The sequence below is a fragment of the Ciona intestinalis genome, chromosome 1, assembly GCF_000224145.3.
Source record: "Ciona intestinalis chromosome 1, KH, whole genome shotgun sequence".
Classification (NCBI taxonomy): domain Eukaryota; kingdom Metazoa; phylum Chordata; class Ascidiacea; order Phlebobranchia; family Cionidae; genus Ciona; species Ciona intestinalis.
The window spans coordinates 8,626,551-8,638,286 of record NC_020166.2 but is presented as its reverse complement, the minus strand read 5'-3'; the positions used below and the strand labels follow the sequence as shown (position 1 = coordinate 8,638,286).

The window sequence follows — 11,736 nt, the reverse complement described above, 5'->3', positions numbered from 1 at the left end:
AAAATACTTAAGCAACTCGACTGTGAGCTTAGTATTAGTAAACGACCACTTTTTCCACAATTAATGTTTAATCATGGAAATCATAACAACGAGAANTAAATTTCCAATTTCTATACCTAACATACAATAAACATTAGTAAACATAACATAATATTATGATTATGACCACTTCTCCCTACAACTAACACCACAACTACGAACCTGTTTCCAATATGGCGAATCTGGATTGTTTTTAATCATAGAAATCATAAATTCCATGTTCGATTCCAGAAACTTCTTCAAATTTAAACAAAACGTTGACATCGGGTTGCACATGTCTGTTGTAAAAATATTAATAATTTTATAAACCAGAGCTTAAATAGCTTTTATTAAACCAGAGAGTAAATAGTTTCTGGTTCTAATTTATACTGGTTAATGAAATGCGGATAATCCCAAGCCACACTGCCTGCCCTGCCACCCTAGATTTGATGCATACATACACAATCAGAGGATCAGCCAGACAGAAAATTAGGGGGAGTTCCAAAAACGTTTTTTTTTATTCTTTTTAAAATTTTTTCAACTTGTTGTTCCCAATGTTTACTGATTAATTCAGTGCAAAAAACACGGTTGGCCTGCCCTGCCACCCTAGATTTGATGCATACATACACAATTAGAGGATCAGCCAGACAGAAAATTAGGGGGAGTTCCAAAAACGTTTTTTTTTATTCTTTTTAAAATTTTTTCAACTTGTTGTTCCCAATGTTTACTGATTAATTCAGTGCAAAAAACACGGTTGGCCTGCCCTGCCACCCTAGATTTGATGCATACATACACAATTAGAGGATCAGCCAGACAGAAAATTAGGGGGAGTTCCAAAAAAATGTTTTATTTTGTTTTTGTTTATATATATATATATTTTTATTTTTTAAATTTATTGGTTGTAATGTTGACTGATTAATTCAGTGCAAAAAACATGGTTGGCCTGCCCACACTGCCAGGCTTGATATCTATGAGCCATTATGTTTAAATGGAGCAATATTTTACCTCCAATGGTGTTGAACCAGTTGTCCTCAATCATTGACTTTGTGGCAGTTCCTTCTAAATAACCAGCAGCATAAGCTTGCTTCTTGTTGCTATGTGTGGGGTTGGTGGTTATGGAGAGTTTGGCCCATCTGTGTTGAGGGGGGTGAAGGTTAATGAGGTTCTATTCTATATGGGTGATGTCCTTGAGAACTTGGGATTTAGGCCAGAATTGACCCATTACTCTAACTCACAGACTGCTTTATTAGTTAATGTAATAGGGCCATAATTATGGGAGATGCAAATTGTGGTTCTATGTGTATAATTAATACGTAGGTTCAAAGGTATGAAGGGAAATTGGATATTTCAATCGAACACAGTGGTTAGAATGCTCGTCTCTAGACAAGAGGATATGGCAATCACCCACAAGGTTACATACATGGAACTCGTAAGCAGGCACGAAGTGTATGAACAGAACACCCTTGTTATATGGACTGTTGTTGCCCTGCCATGCGAAGATAAATAAGTTACATACGTGGTAACTGGTAAGCGGGCACGAGGTGTATGAAACAGAACACCTGTGTCATAACGACCGTCGTTACCCCACCACACAAGGAGCTATAAGTCACATTTATTTTTTACTTACCCATTCTCATTAATAGTTGACTTAAACGTTGCCACCGAAAGAACATTCTCCGGCAATTTATGATGAAGTTTCATCCCCTCATCTGACGCATACATTGACACAAGCTTGTATCCATCATCAACAAAGTGTATCTTATGTAAAATTGCAGGTTGGGGCTTAGACATCTCTTGTACCAAACTATAGCATGGCACAACAAGTAGGGCGAGATAAAATATAAAATTCATTTTCATTTTCCTGCCTACAATGTAAGCAAAGATATTAATATCAGTATATTTACTACAATGGAGCTATAGCAGTAGGTATGGTACAATTGAATAGCACTAAAGCAGTATTAGAAATATTTTTAAATATTTTGAAATTCATTTTCCTGCATATTTTAAACAGGTATTAATATTACTATATGAGTAATATATTATCATAACACTACAACGGTAATACAAGTTTTTAAAGCTGTTATCAAACTGTTAAATTGATTTTCTGCAAATGTCAGTATTGTATGGATAGCTGAATATGCAGAAAGTACAATAACAGAATAATAGAAACTTTGTAATCGCTACTTATTGAACTTTCAGCTTGTATGAATATTTATACAATAATAAATAAAAGCACATAATATCGAATATATATAATGTTTAATAGGTAAAGAATATAAAACAAATAAACAAAAAATTTAAAGTGTTTTTATGATAGCAGTAACACACAATAGGATGTGCATTTTTTCGTAAAAGAATGTGAAAAGGTTAAGTTTGCTTGATTGTAATTATGTGCCCTTTGGCCATTTTATTCATCGTTTTTTGGCAGAAAGCAATCGGCCTCTGGTATAAATTGTAGGTCACCAGCGTGCCATGCTATAGAACCTCACTTACATATGGAATAGAATAAGTTTTAATAAAGAAATAAGGACGACTCAGCCCACTCTGGCCTAAATCCCCAGGTCATAAGACATAACCAAAAACAGCTTGAACATTTTATTATTCTTTATTGTTTCTAAAAGGAGCCAAAACATTAAACGAACTTTGTTCAATTTTCTGATACAATCCATGTTCGTTGATATATTCAATTACCACATCAGGTGTTAAGTACTTGATGCTTCTTCCTTCTAAAACAGCTTTCCTTATCTTAGTTGAACTTAATTTATTTTCTATGCATTCTTCCACAATGTGGATCTTAGGGCTTAGTTCTTGCATGAGAGGTGAGCTCTTTATAAACTCACGTGGATCGTAACTTGCTCTTGTAATTACAACTAATCCAAAGTTGTTGACAATCTTACGAATGTCGCTCTCTTTCCACAAACCAGGGGTGACGAAAGACTGCATTAAATCCGCACCACATAATAGAAATAGCTTCAGTTCTTTACATTTAGGTTCATTCTGTTTATAATGGGTTAAAACTTTTTCCGTAGGCGTCCATTTGTTTAAATTAGATTCCCAGTCAAGCAAAGACACCCAGGAGTTTTCCTGTAAAGCTAACTTGATCATATTCTGCCGATGTTTTGCATTCACAAGTTCAGGTTTTCCATAAGAATCAGCAGTTGGGGAAATTCCGCCAAACTTGACTTTAAAATTTGTGTTTTTATGAAAATAATCTCGCGCTAAATCGAACATCTTCAAATGCATATTGGTTATAGGGTTTATGGCCCCACATAAAATAAACCCAACTTCTTGCTGACTCATTGTTTTGCTGTTTTGCTGTGTCATGCTGTTTTTTGCAAAAGTTACAGCACCAGGTAATTTTCGAAATATTACTTTGTTAGAACAGAAGTTAAATAAGCCGCATATCTTTACGCTATTCAAATTCATAAACGCATTTGCAATTCCTAGTCTGCATTAAAAAAGGCAAACAAAATTAAAATTTTAACTCAACCTCTATATAATTAAACAGTTTTAAAACAAATAAATGAATGTATGTAGCTTACTTTATCCTCGCGTAGCGGGGCAACGACAGTCGTTATAACGGGGTTGTTCTGTTTCATACACCTTGTGCCTGCTTACGAGTTAATACAAAAATGTTTACATTAATAAACCACAACTTTAAGATATACCCCCTTCTTTTTGTGCGTTCTATTTTCTCTGTAATGTTTTCTGGGTGTTTCCTGACAGACTGCGTTAAATAATACAAAGCAAGCAGTTTTATACCAGCATACCTTTTACTCTATCAACATTTTCCGTCTGTCGTTTCAACCAAAGTAAATAGGCTGATTCTATGTTCTTTCGTTTCAACAGATAAACAACATGGGACCATTAGCGCCCGATAGTCTACACTGCGGTATTATAGCGCCCGTTGGGCTTATTATGTTCATTTTGAATTACACCTTTAAAAATACCAATTTTTGTAACTAAACCATTTATTAGTACAGTACTGGCAAACCATTTCAAATTTCTGATGATTATTTTTCAGTTATCATTTTGTTTAACAAAACACACAAGTTTTGGGCACATCAAACTTTTATTGCGCATAAATTTAATACAAAATGTGTTTCAACAGTTGTGTATACTGAAGCATAGATTATTTGCTCACAATGCTATTTCATTAAATAATTTCCAAAACAGATAAATAATTAAAACCACTGAAAAACAGCTAAAAGCAAAGTTCACTCTAAAATTAAGAAGTTATTTCATTAAAAGTAGTGGAAAAACAGATATAATACAATCTCTTAAAATACATAAGTGAAGTTATATTTTAAAACGTCTTATTTTCATATCAATGTTACATAGATAGTAAAAGGTTATAGGTTAAAAGGGTTGTTAGTAATTGTTGAAAAACTTGATTAGGAAATATGGGACAACCTTCACAGTACTTTATATATATTAACCCCAGATAAAACAGACTTATTAAACATAATAATATATCAATGATAATACACAGATGGGTTTCCATTTGGTGGATCTAACTTTAAACTATATAACATTTATTTTGAAATACTCACATTTGATTGATAAAAATTAATTAATATTTTTACATATTAGCAAACATTAATATTTGAGGTGGATTTATGTTGAATTATTTTATAAGATATCTATTCTGCGACGAGGTTCCCACGGGCTGCCTGGTCAATTTCAATCGCTTCGAACAAAGTCTTGAAGTTCCCAGCCCCAAAACCCTGAAAAAAAAAATTATTGTAACTTATTTTATCAACAACAGTCGTTCTAACACGGATGTTCCCGATCCTCTGGAAAATAAAAGAATAAAATAACAGAGCAACAACAGTTGTTATAGCACAAGTCTTGTGTTTCATCCACCCTGTGCCCGTCACAAGTTACCATTTATGTAACTTATTTATCCTCGCATAGCCGGGCAACAATAGTCATTAAAACACGGGTGTTCTGTTTCATACACATCGTGCTTGCTTACGAGCAAAAATGTATGTAAAAAAAAGTAGTAGATCAATGCAGTATACTAGTTCTGCTTGTTTATTTAGACACTTGGTAGCAGATTTTTGCCCATTTTATTATACTTAATCAGTTGTCTAGTTTTTTAGCCTTACAAAAAAACACCCCTAAGTTATATAAACGAGGTTAGTGTAAGCTAGCACGAGGTGTATGAAACAGAACAACCGTTATAAAAACTGTCATTTATCTGCCACGCGAAAAAAGAGCAAGGTACATTTATTCAATATGCACTCTACTTTCTGTTTTGTGTATATACCTTGTAACCCTTGTAAAAAAGTAGACATCATAGTTCGAATAAGTCCTACAACCTGGCCCCATGTTGGACCTCTGATTTAGGCCACAGTTGGTTCAGGCACCGCTTAACATTAGGCCTAATGCCTAATGACACCCCGCACCTACTAACATGATAATTAGATTACAAATTATAAAATAGAAGATTGGGTGCGGTCCCCAGGCTAAGAAGGAAAACTCACATGATGATTACGACGTTGAATAACTTCCAGGAAGAAAGTTGGGCGGTCCTGCATTGGTTTCGTGAAGATTTGGAGCAGATAACCGTTGTCATCAAAATCAACTAAAATCTTGTGTTTCTGAACATAAATTTTCAACATTTAGAAAGAGAGGGTTGTTTAAATTGTCTGCCATACATTTAAAAAGGACATTATCAAAAAGTTACATATGTGTTGCCTTGTTGGTAGCTGTAAGCGGGCACGACGTGTATGAAACATAACACTCAAGTTATAAGAACTGTTGTTGCCCCGTCATGCGAAGATAAATAATACATGATAATAAAAATAAGGTTTTCCATATTTACCAGCAAGTTATACATGTAAATAGTTTTTTAACCCTGGAATAAAAGAAGAATAAAGTATATACCACACCTGCAAAACATCCATGTCTTCCTTAACTTTAGTTTTGGATTTGGAAAGTTTTTCCTTCAATTTAACGTAGTATGTATCGGGGATTGTAAGGAACTCCATGCCGCGTGATCGCAAAGCCTCAATCTGGTTAAATGGGAATAAATGAAATAGTAGTTATTAAAAAATAAGCATAAAACAAAAGTAAAAGTTACAGGCGCCAAACATGGGGTGGCAAGGTGGGCAGGGCATTCATTAATAACTTTACCATTCTGTTCTATATGGGTCGGGTCCTACAGCGCCATTGAAGAAGTTACGCCACTTCCTCAAAGGTAGGAGGCATAATATAACTTAATAACATTGTAGGAGGTTGTAGTAATAATGTTTAAAATATATAATTTAAGTTAAACTTACTGCTGCTATAATATCATTCGTATGCATTGCGATATGCTGAACCCCGGGCCCATCATTATATTCACAATACTCCTGGATCTGGCTCTTCCTCTTGCCGGGTGCTGGTTCATTAAGAGGCATCTTTATCGTTTCCTGGAAGTTAGTAACAACAGTGGATCGTAGAGCGCTGTACTCAGTGTGCATCAGGTCGTCGTCAATCGACCAGAATCGATGAAAGAGAAGATTGTTCTCGTACCTGTGGTGGTTGTGTCAGTTTTATGCAACTTATGCTCGCTGTCGAGTTATAACATGGGTGTCTTCTTATACACCAGACACACATGGTGTATTCATACATCTCATGCTCACTGTCGAGTTATAATGTGGGTGTCTTCTTATACACAAGACACACATGGTGTATTTAACACCTCATGCTCACTGTTAAGTTATAACATGGGTGTCTCCTTATACACCAGACACACATCACACATGGTGTATTCATACACTTCATGCTCGCATTCAAGTTGTTACACTGCTGCTCTGTTTCATACACCCGCTTTATGTTTGTAATACCACATGGTAATTTGGCAGAAGGTGTCTGAAACAGAACACCCGTCATAATGGTACAACGACCGCCATTTCCCAGGCGCACGAGGATATCGCAAGTTAAACTAAACTCACCATTCTGCAGCAGGTATCATTTTCAGGTCGGGTTGGTTTCCAACTACATGATCGATGTGGTGGATGGCAGGAACTGATCTGTCAACAAGTTAGTTGGTTTGGTGTTAAACTTGTGTTCAAAATAAACTATCACCCACAAAATTACAGATGTTGAAACTTGCCATTGCCATTTTTTAATACAGAAAAGGTTACAAATTTATTTAGTATTTATTATAAAACTCCCCCAAACTATCACCCACAAAGTTCCATATATGATAACTCGTAAGCTGGCATAGGGTGTTTGAAACAGAACACCCGTGTTATAACGAATGTCGTTGCCCCGCCGTGCGAGGATATGGGTGAGAATGAGATCCTACAGCAAAGCACGCCATGGGACCTGGGATTTAGACCAGAGTTGGCCCATTACCCCAACATTGTATACGCACATTCTGTTCTATATGGGTGAGGTCCTACAGTGAGGCACGCCATGGGACCTGGGATTTAGACCAGAGTTGGCCCTTTACCCCAATACTTTATATGCACATTCTATTCTATGTGGGTGAGGTTAAATCCCCAATACTTACAATGTTCTATATATAGCCGGCACGAACAGTGGAGGTTTATACCCTGGTAAGAACAATCCTTTGTAACCACTTCTTTCCACCAGTGTGTGCGTTGTATCACCGTACGTTTTAACAATCGCAAAATTTACCGAACCATTTTCATCGCTCTCGGTCCAAACATCTTTCACTACCGCAACCTCGCTCCGCTTTTTGGTCGCCTGAACATAGAAATAATATAAATTTAATAGAAATATCGTAAACATATTGGTATTACAGTATTCATGCATGCGAAAAGGGGGTGGTTGGGTAGGCAGGCCAACCCTGGAAATTTCTGCATTGCATTAATCACTGAATACTAAATATATTGGATTTATCTATTCCTGGCGTTTTAACTATCCCTGCCTCCTCTACATTTTAAAATGTTTGGCACCAATGTTATAGAAATCAATTTTAATTTTTTTTTTACATATAGTAGGGTGGGGAAAGATGGGACACCGTTTCATTCTATTTTCTCGTCCTATTTGGTAGTAAACAAAGAACATTCAATTAAGAATATAAAACCGTATCCTCACGACTCTCATAGACCGTTGTTAATTGTTTAAAACACGATCAAGATATTTGGATATCATGTGCTGAAGGTGTCCCATTTCACCCCAGAGTACCATATTTCTCACTTTAATTTTTTTCTTAGTAGTTTTACCTCCACAAGAGCTTTACAATCCTCCACAGTGAACGCGACATCCTTCACTGCGTCCCCGTGCTTGGTGATGTGATCTCCAAATAAAGTGTTGCCCGGGTTTAAAGCAGATTGGAACACAAATATGATGTCATTTTGTCTGGAAATAGAACAGAGTTGGAATAATAAATAAATCAATGTAACTTATCTACTTTTAAAAGGCAACAGCAGACATTATAACCATGTGTTTTGTTTCATATACCTTGTGCCTGCTTAGGGGTTACCATGTATGTTACTTTGTGGGTAATTAATTACAACATAATACAAATGACAACATAAACAAAACCTGTACATATACGCCCATAATGGTAGCAATGTCAAGCCTTGAACCCAATACCTATGGGTTACAAGCAGGCACGTTAACCACTATGCCACGGCATCGGGTCTTTAAATAACATCCAAACCCACCTTACAACATGGGAGACAACGTTTCTTTCTCCTGTTTCGAGACCACGGTAGGCATAAGGTTCAAACCCCATATGAGTGGAATAAAAACTCGCTGCCTGTGTATTTGTATAGAACGTATTACTTTTAACTAAAGTTTATTTTAAGAATAATTACAGTACGTCTATAATAAATAATATAATTATGTGAAAAAGCCACCGGAAATGGTAGGCCTATATTAAAATAATTTCAGTAAGCCAATAAATGTAATCCACCTCTGCCTAAAAAAGGACTATTGTTTGAAAAGAACGTTGGATTAAACATATAGAAAGGTAAAAAAGTGGGGACAATGCAAATGTTTCTAAAAAACACATATATACCTATATATATATATGTTTATACTAAATTTGTTTCTGTTTTATACTTTTATTTAATTTAAACAAAATACTAGATTTACTTTATAAATACAAACCTGTTTTGCGTTTCCGACCCAAAATGTCACATGATCAAAACATTTAAATTCCCCTTTTTCGTGCTGAAATATAAAATATAATCGATAATGCTGTTTGCATATTTCAACGTGAGTGCAACTGCATTTTAACAAGTTTACCTTACTGAAAATTTCTAACGTTATATGTATGTTATAAATTATGATAACTTGACAATTACCTTTTCTCCTTTCTTTTGATGATAAGTCTGCAAAAACATCAAAATTATATGAAAATATGAACCGGTTAATTTGTTGTATTCCAAAATATATATTTATATATAAACAAGCCATACGTTTTATCTTTAAAAAAGACTGAAAACAATTGTTAAAATATGCAAAAAAAAATGCGGGGGGGGGGGGGCCACAAAGGCAAAACTTATAAAAAAATATTTACTTTATAAAAACGTAAATAATATATAAAATATACTTTATACACCAATAGTAACAACTGCAACACAAAATAAAGTTAGTTTAATTTTAAAATGTGATTACGATATCAAAAATCAAAATGTGCCTACCATGATTATTGATTGCAAAAGTAAAACTAAACAAACAAAATAAATGAATATAAAATCTGAAAAAACAAGTTGGTTTGATATTACTTTACTACTTTGTACTTTAAAAACTACAAGGTATTTTATGGTACAGCCTATTGTACCAGCAGAACGAGTATTTTATTGTATAGGCCTAATTTTATAATATCAACCCCTAACTACTAAACCAAAACTGTAACAGAAATTTTATGTTTCTTTTAAAAACAATAAAGATAAAATATTGGTTATTAAACCCACAATACAGCATGAACTTAATTGACATGTATTTAATAAACGAACTGAATTCTACACTTATACCAATCGTTTAAAACGACCTTGGTATGCCCTATCTACATGTAACGTTGATGGTTATTATACATGTTGTATTTGAACACTGAACAACTGCTAAGTAAACATACTAACACAACATATTAATTCTCTTCTAGTCGTTGTTTTAATTAACATGATTTTCGTTTATGTGTTTAAAACATTTAAAACCCTTTCTTTCTGTCAGTGGCTGAAAATATTATAACAAACAAAAAAACAATTTTAGCGTTTGCTTGAATTTGTAGAGTATAACTTGTTTACTTGCTCTTGATAAATGTATTTGATAATGTTTACGGCTATAACGCTTTGTCACGATCAAAGTTACGTCAGAAGACGTGGTATAAACGATGCTTTATCATTTGAAACAACATTAAACGATTCTCAACCAACAACAATCAGTTGCTGTCGTTTAACTTTATAATCTTTACACGAAAATCACATCTATATCAAACTGTTATATGCTTATCGCTATGTATTGTACCTACGAATAACCTATACCCATACACACTGTACGAACGGCTATACTTTTCTGTGGGCTTCTTCACAAAAGATTCCTTTCCGGAGTATCGTCTTACAAGTCTGTACAATATGTACTGAGTATATATGACAATCAAACAATACATGTGCTGACGTTATATATTTAAACAGGGGTTACATGGGAAAGATTAGAGGCTTCGATCAAGCAGTCACGTTCGCATGGTGTGTTATATAAGCTACCTGATTGGCTAGAATATATAACGCCTATTTTTCCGCCAATCAAAATCGTGGGTGGGCTAAATGGTTTGCTTAATTTGTCGTTAACCCCTTCGTAAGCATTTTAAAACTCATTATTAATAAATTAATTTAACGTTAAGTAGACAGAGTAACACATTCTGTGGTTTAATTAAGATTCCCGTTCAAATATTGGTACAGGGAAAACGGGTTCAATCTAAGGGCGTTTATATTGTCCTGGTCTGTACGGCGCGTTCTTGAGGCGTTTGATAAAACGCCAGTCGTTATTACACGAGTGTTTTCTTTTATACACCTTGCGTCTTACCTTTTACCACATATGTAACTTTGTAGGTGATAATTTTTGGTAATTTTTATAACCACTGTCGTTTTCCGGCCATGCAAGGATAAAGTATAAAACATACGTTGCCACTTAAACACAAAGACACTTTTGCACAGCTGCGCAGTAACAGCATGTGGTTTGTATTAATATGCTCCAAGTACAGTGAGAAGGTAAGCATGTGTAACTGCAGTGAATTACGCTGAAACAAACACTGAAATAAACATTTGAACTGACGAAGAAAAACAACTTTGTTAAAAAATGAAATATATGATCGCACAATACATTCGAAATAAATTCGATATAAATTAAAGGAAAAAACAAAAGTTTTTGTAGAAAGTCACCCCTTTTTCTACCCTGGTCTAAATCTTCTCATAAATTCGCGTTTGCGACGAGATAATTTAAATTTTCAAGTCATCAAATCAAAATGACGAAGTTGGAACTTTTCATCCTGGGGGTTCAATTGATATTTCTGCTGGTGGAGCACTGAACACAAAGTTACTCATTAATAATGGTTCAAGTTGAATTGAATGCATTGTTGGATATAATGATCCGATTCTGGCCTATTGTAGTAAAAAATAATGCATTATAGTAGTGACTGACTAAAAATAGCTGGCAACACTAGGTCCAGCAGAATAAGAATGAACTATGCCTGAGGAGGTTGAAGCCAGAGGAAACTCTGGTGGAGGACCGTAGTGATTCTGACGTGCAAAT

The 11,736-nt window shown here is 34.8% G+C and overlaps 4 protein-coding genes across 7 annotated transcripts in view; all 4 read right to left on the bottom strand.

Moving 5' to 3' along the window:
- Positions 1–144: 144 nt before the first annotated feature.
- On the bottom strand, positions 145–2,595 carry LOC104265354 (putative phospholipase B-like 2). Its single transcript, XM_009859156.3, has 3 exons — positions 1,646–2,595; positions 1,024–1,151; positions 145–317 (listed from the first exon to the last, which is right to left on the bottom strand). Exons 1-3 carry the CDS (start codon positions 1,873–1,875, stop codon positions 160–162), a joined length of 516 nt encoding a protein of 171 aa, XP_009857458.2. The 5' UTR covers positions 1,876–2,595; the 3' UTR covers positions 145–159.
- Positions 1,886–3,466, bottom strand: LOC100178979 (nicotinamide/nicotinic acid mononucleotide adenylyltransferase 3-like). Its single transcript, XM_009864191.3, has one exon. The coding sequence runs from the start codon at positions 3,442–3,444 to the stop codon at positions 2,617–2,619; it is 828 nt and encodes a 275-aa protein (XP_009862493.1). The 5' UTR covers positions 3,445–3,466; the 3' UTR covers positions 1,886–2,616.
- A 605-nt stretch (positions 3,467–4,071) lies between these two features.
- On the bottom strand, positions 4,072–9,742 carry LOC100185199 (4-hydroxyphenylpyruvate dioxygenase). Its single transcript, XM_026836598.1, has 11 exons — positions 9,633–9,742; positions 9,294–9,320; positions 9,097–9,159; positions 8,649–8,743; positions 8,205–8,340; positions 7,526–7,722; positions 6,963–7,040; positions 6,306–6,540; positions 5,916–6,038; positions 5,508–5,624; positions 4,072–4,745 (listed from the first exon to the last, which is right to left on the bottom strand). Exons 1-11 carry the CDS (start codon positions 9,633–9,635, stop codon positions 4,662–4,664), a joined length of 1,158 nt encoding a protein of 385 aa, XP_026692399.1. The 5' UTR covers positions 9,636–9,742; the 3' UTR covers positions 4,072–4,661.
- A 1,389-nt stretch (positions 9,743–11,131) lies between these two features.
- The window catches only part of LOC104265353 (sodium channel protein type 4 subunit alpha B-like), a 72,000-nt gene continuing 71,395 nt past the window's right edge, over positions 11,132–11,736 (bottom strand). For all 4 annotated transcript variants that reach the window (XM_018812474.2, XM_026836552.1, XM_026836557.1 and 1 more), the window contains one exon: positions 11,132–11,508. In XM_018812474.2, the coding sequence (XP_018668019.1) occupies positions 11,469–11,508 (40 nt within the window). In that variant the 3' untranslated portion in view covers positions 11,132–11,468. The remainder of the gene's footprint in view (positions 11,509–11,736) is intronic.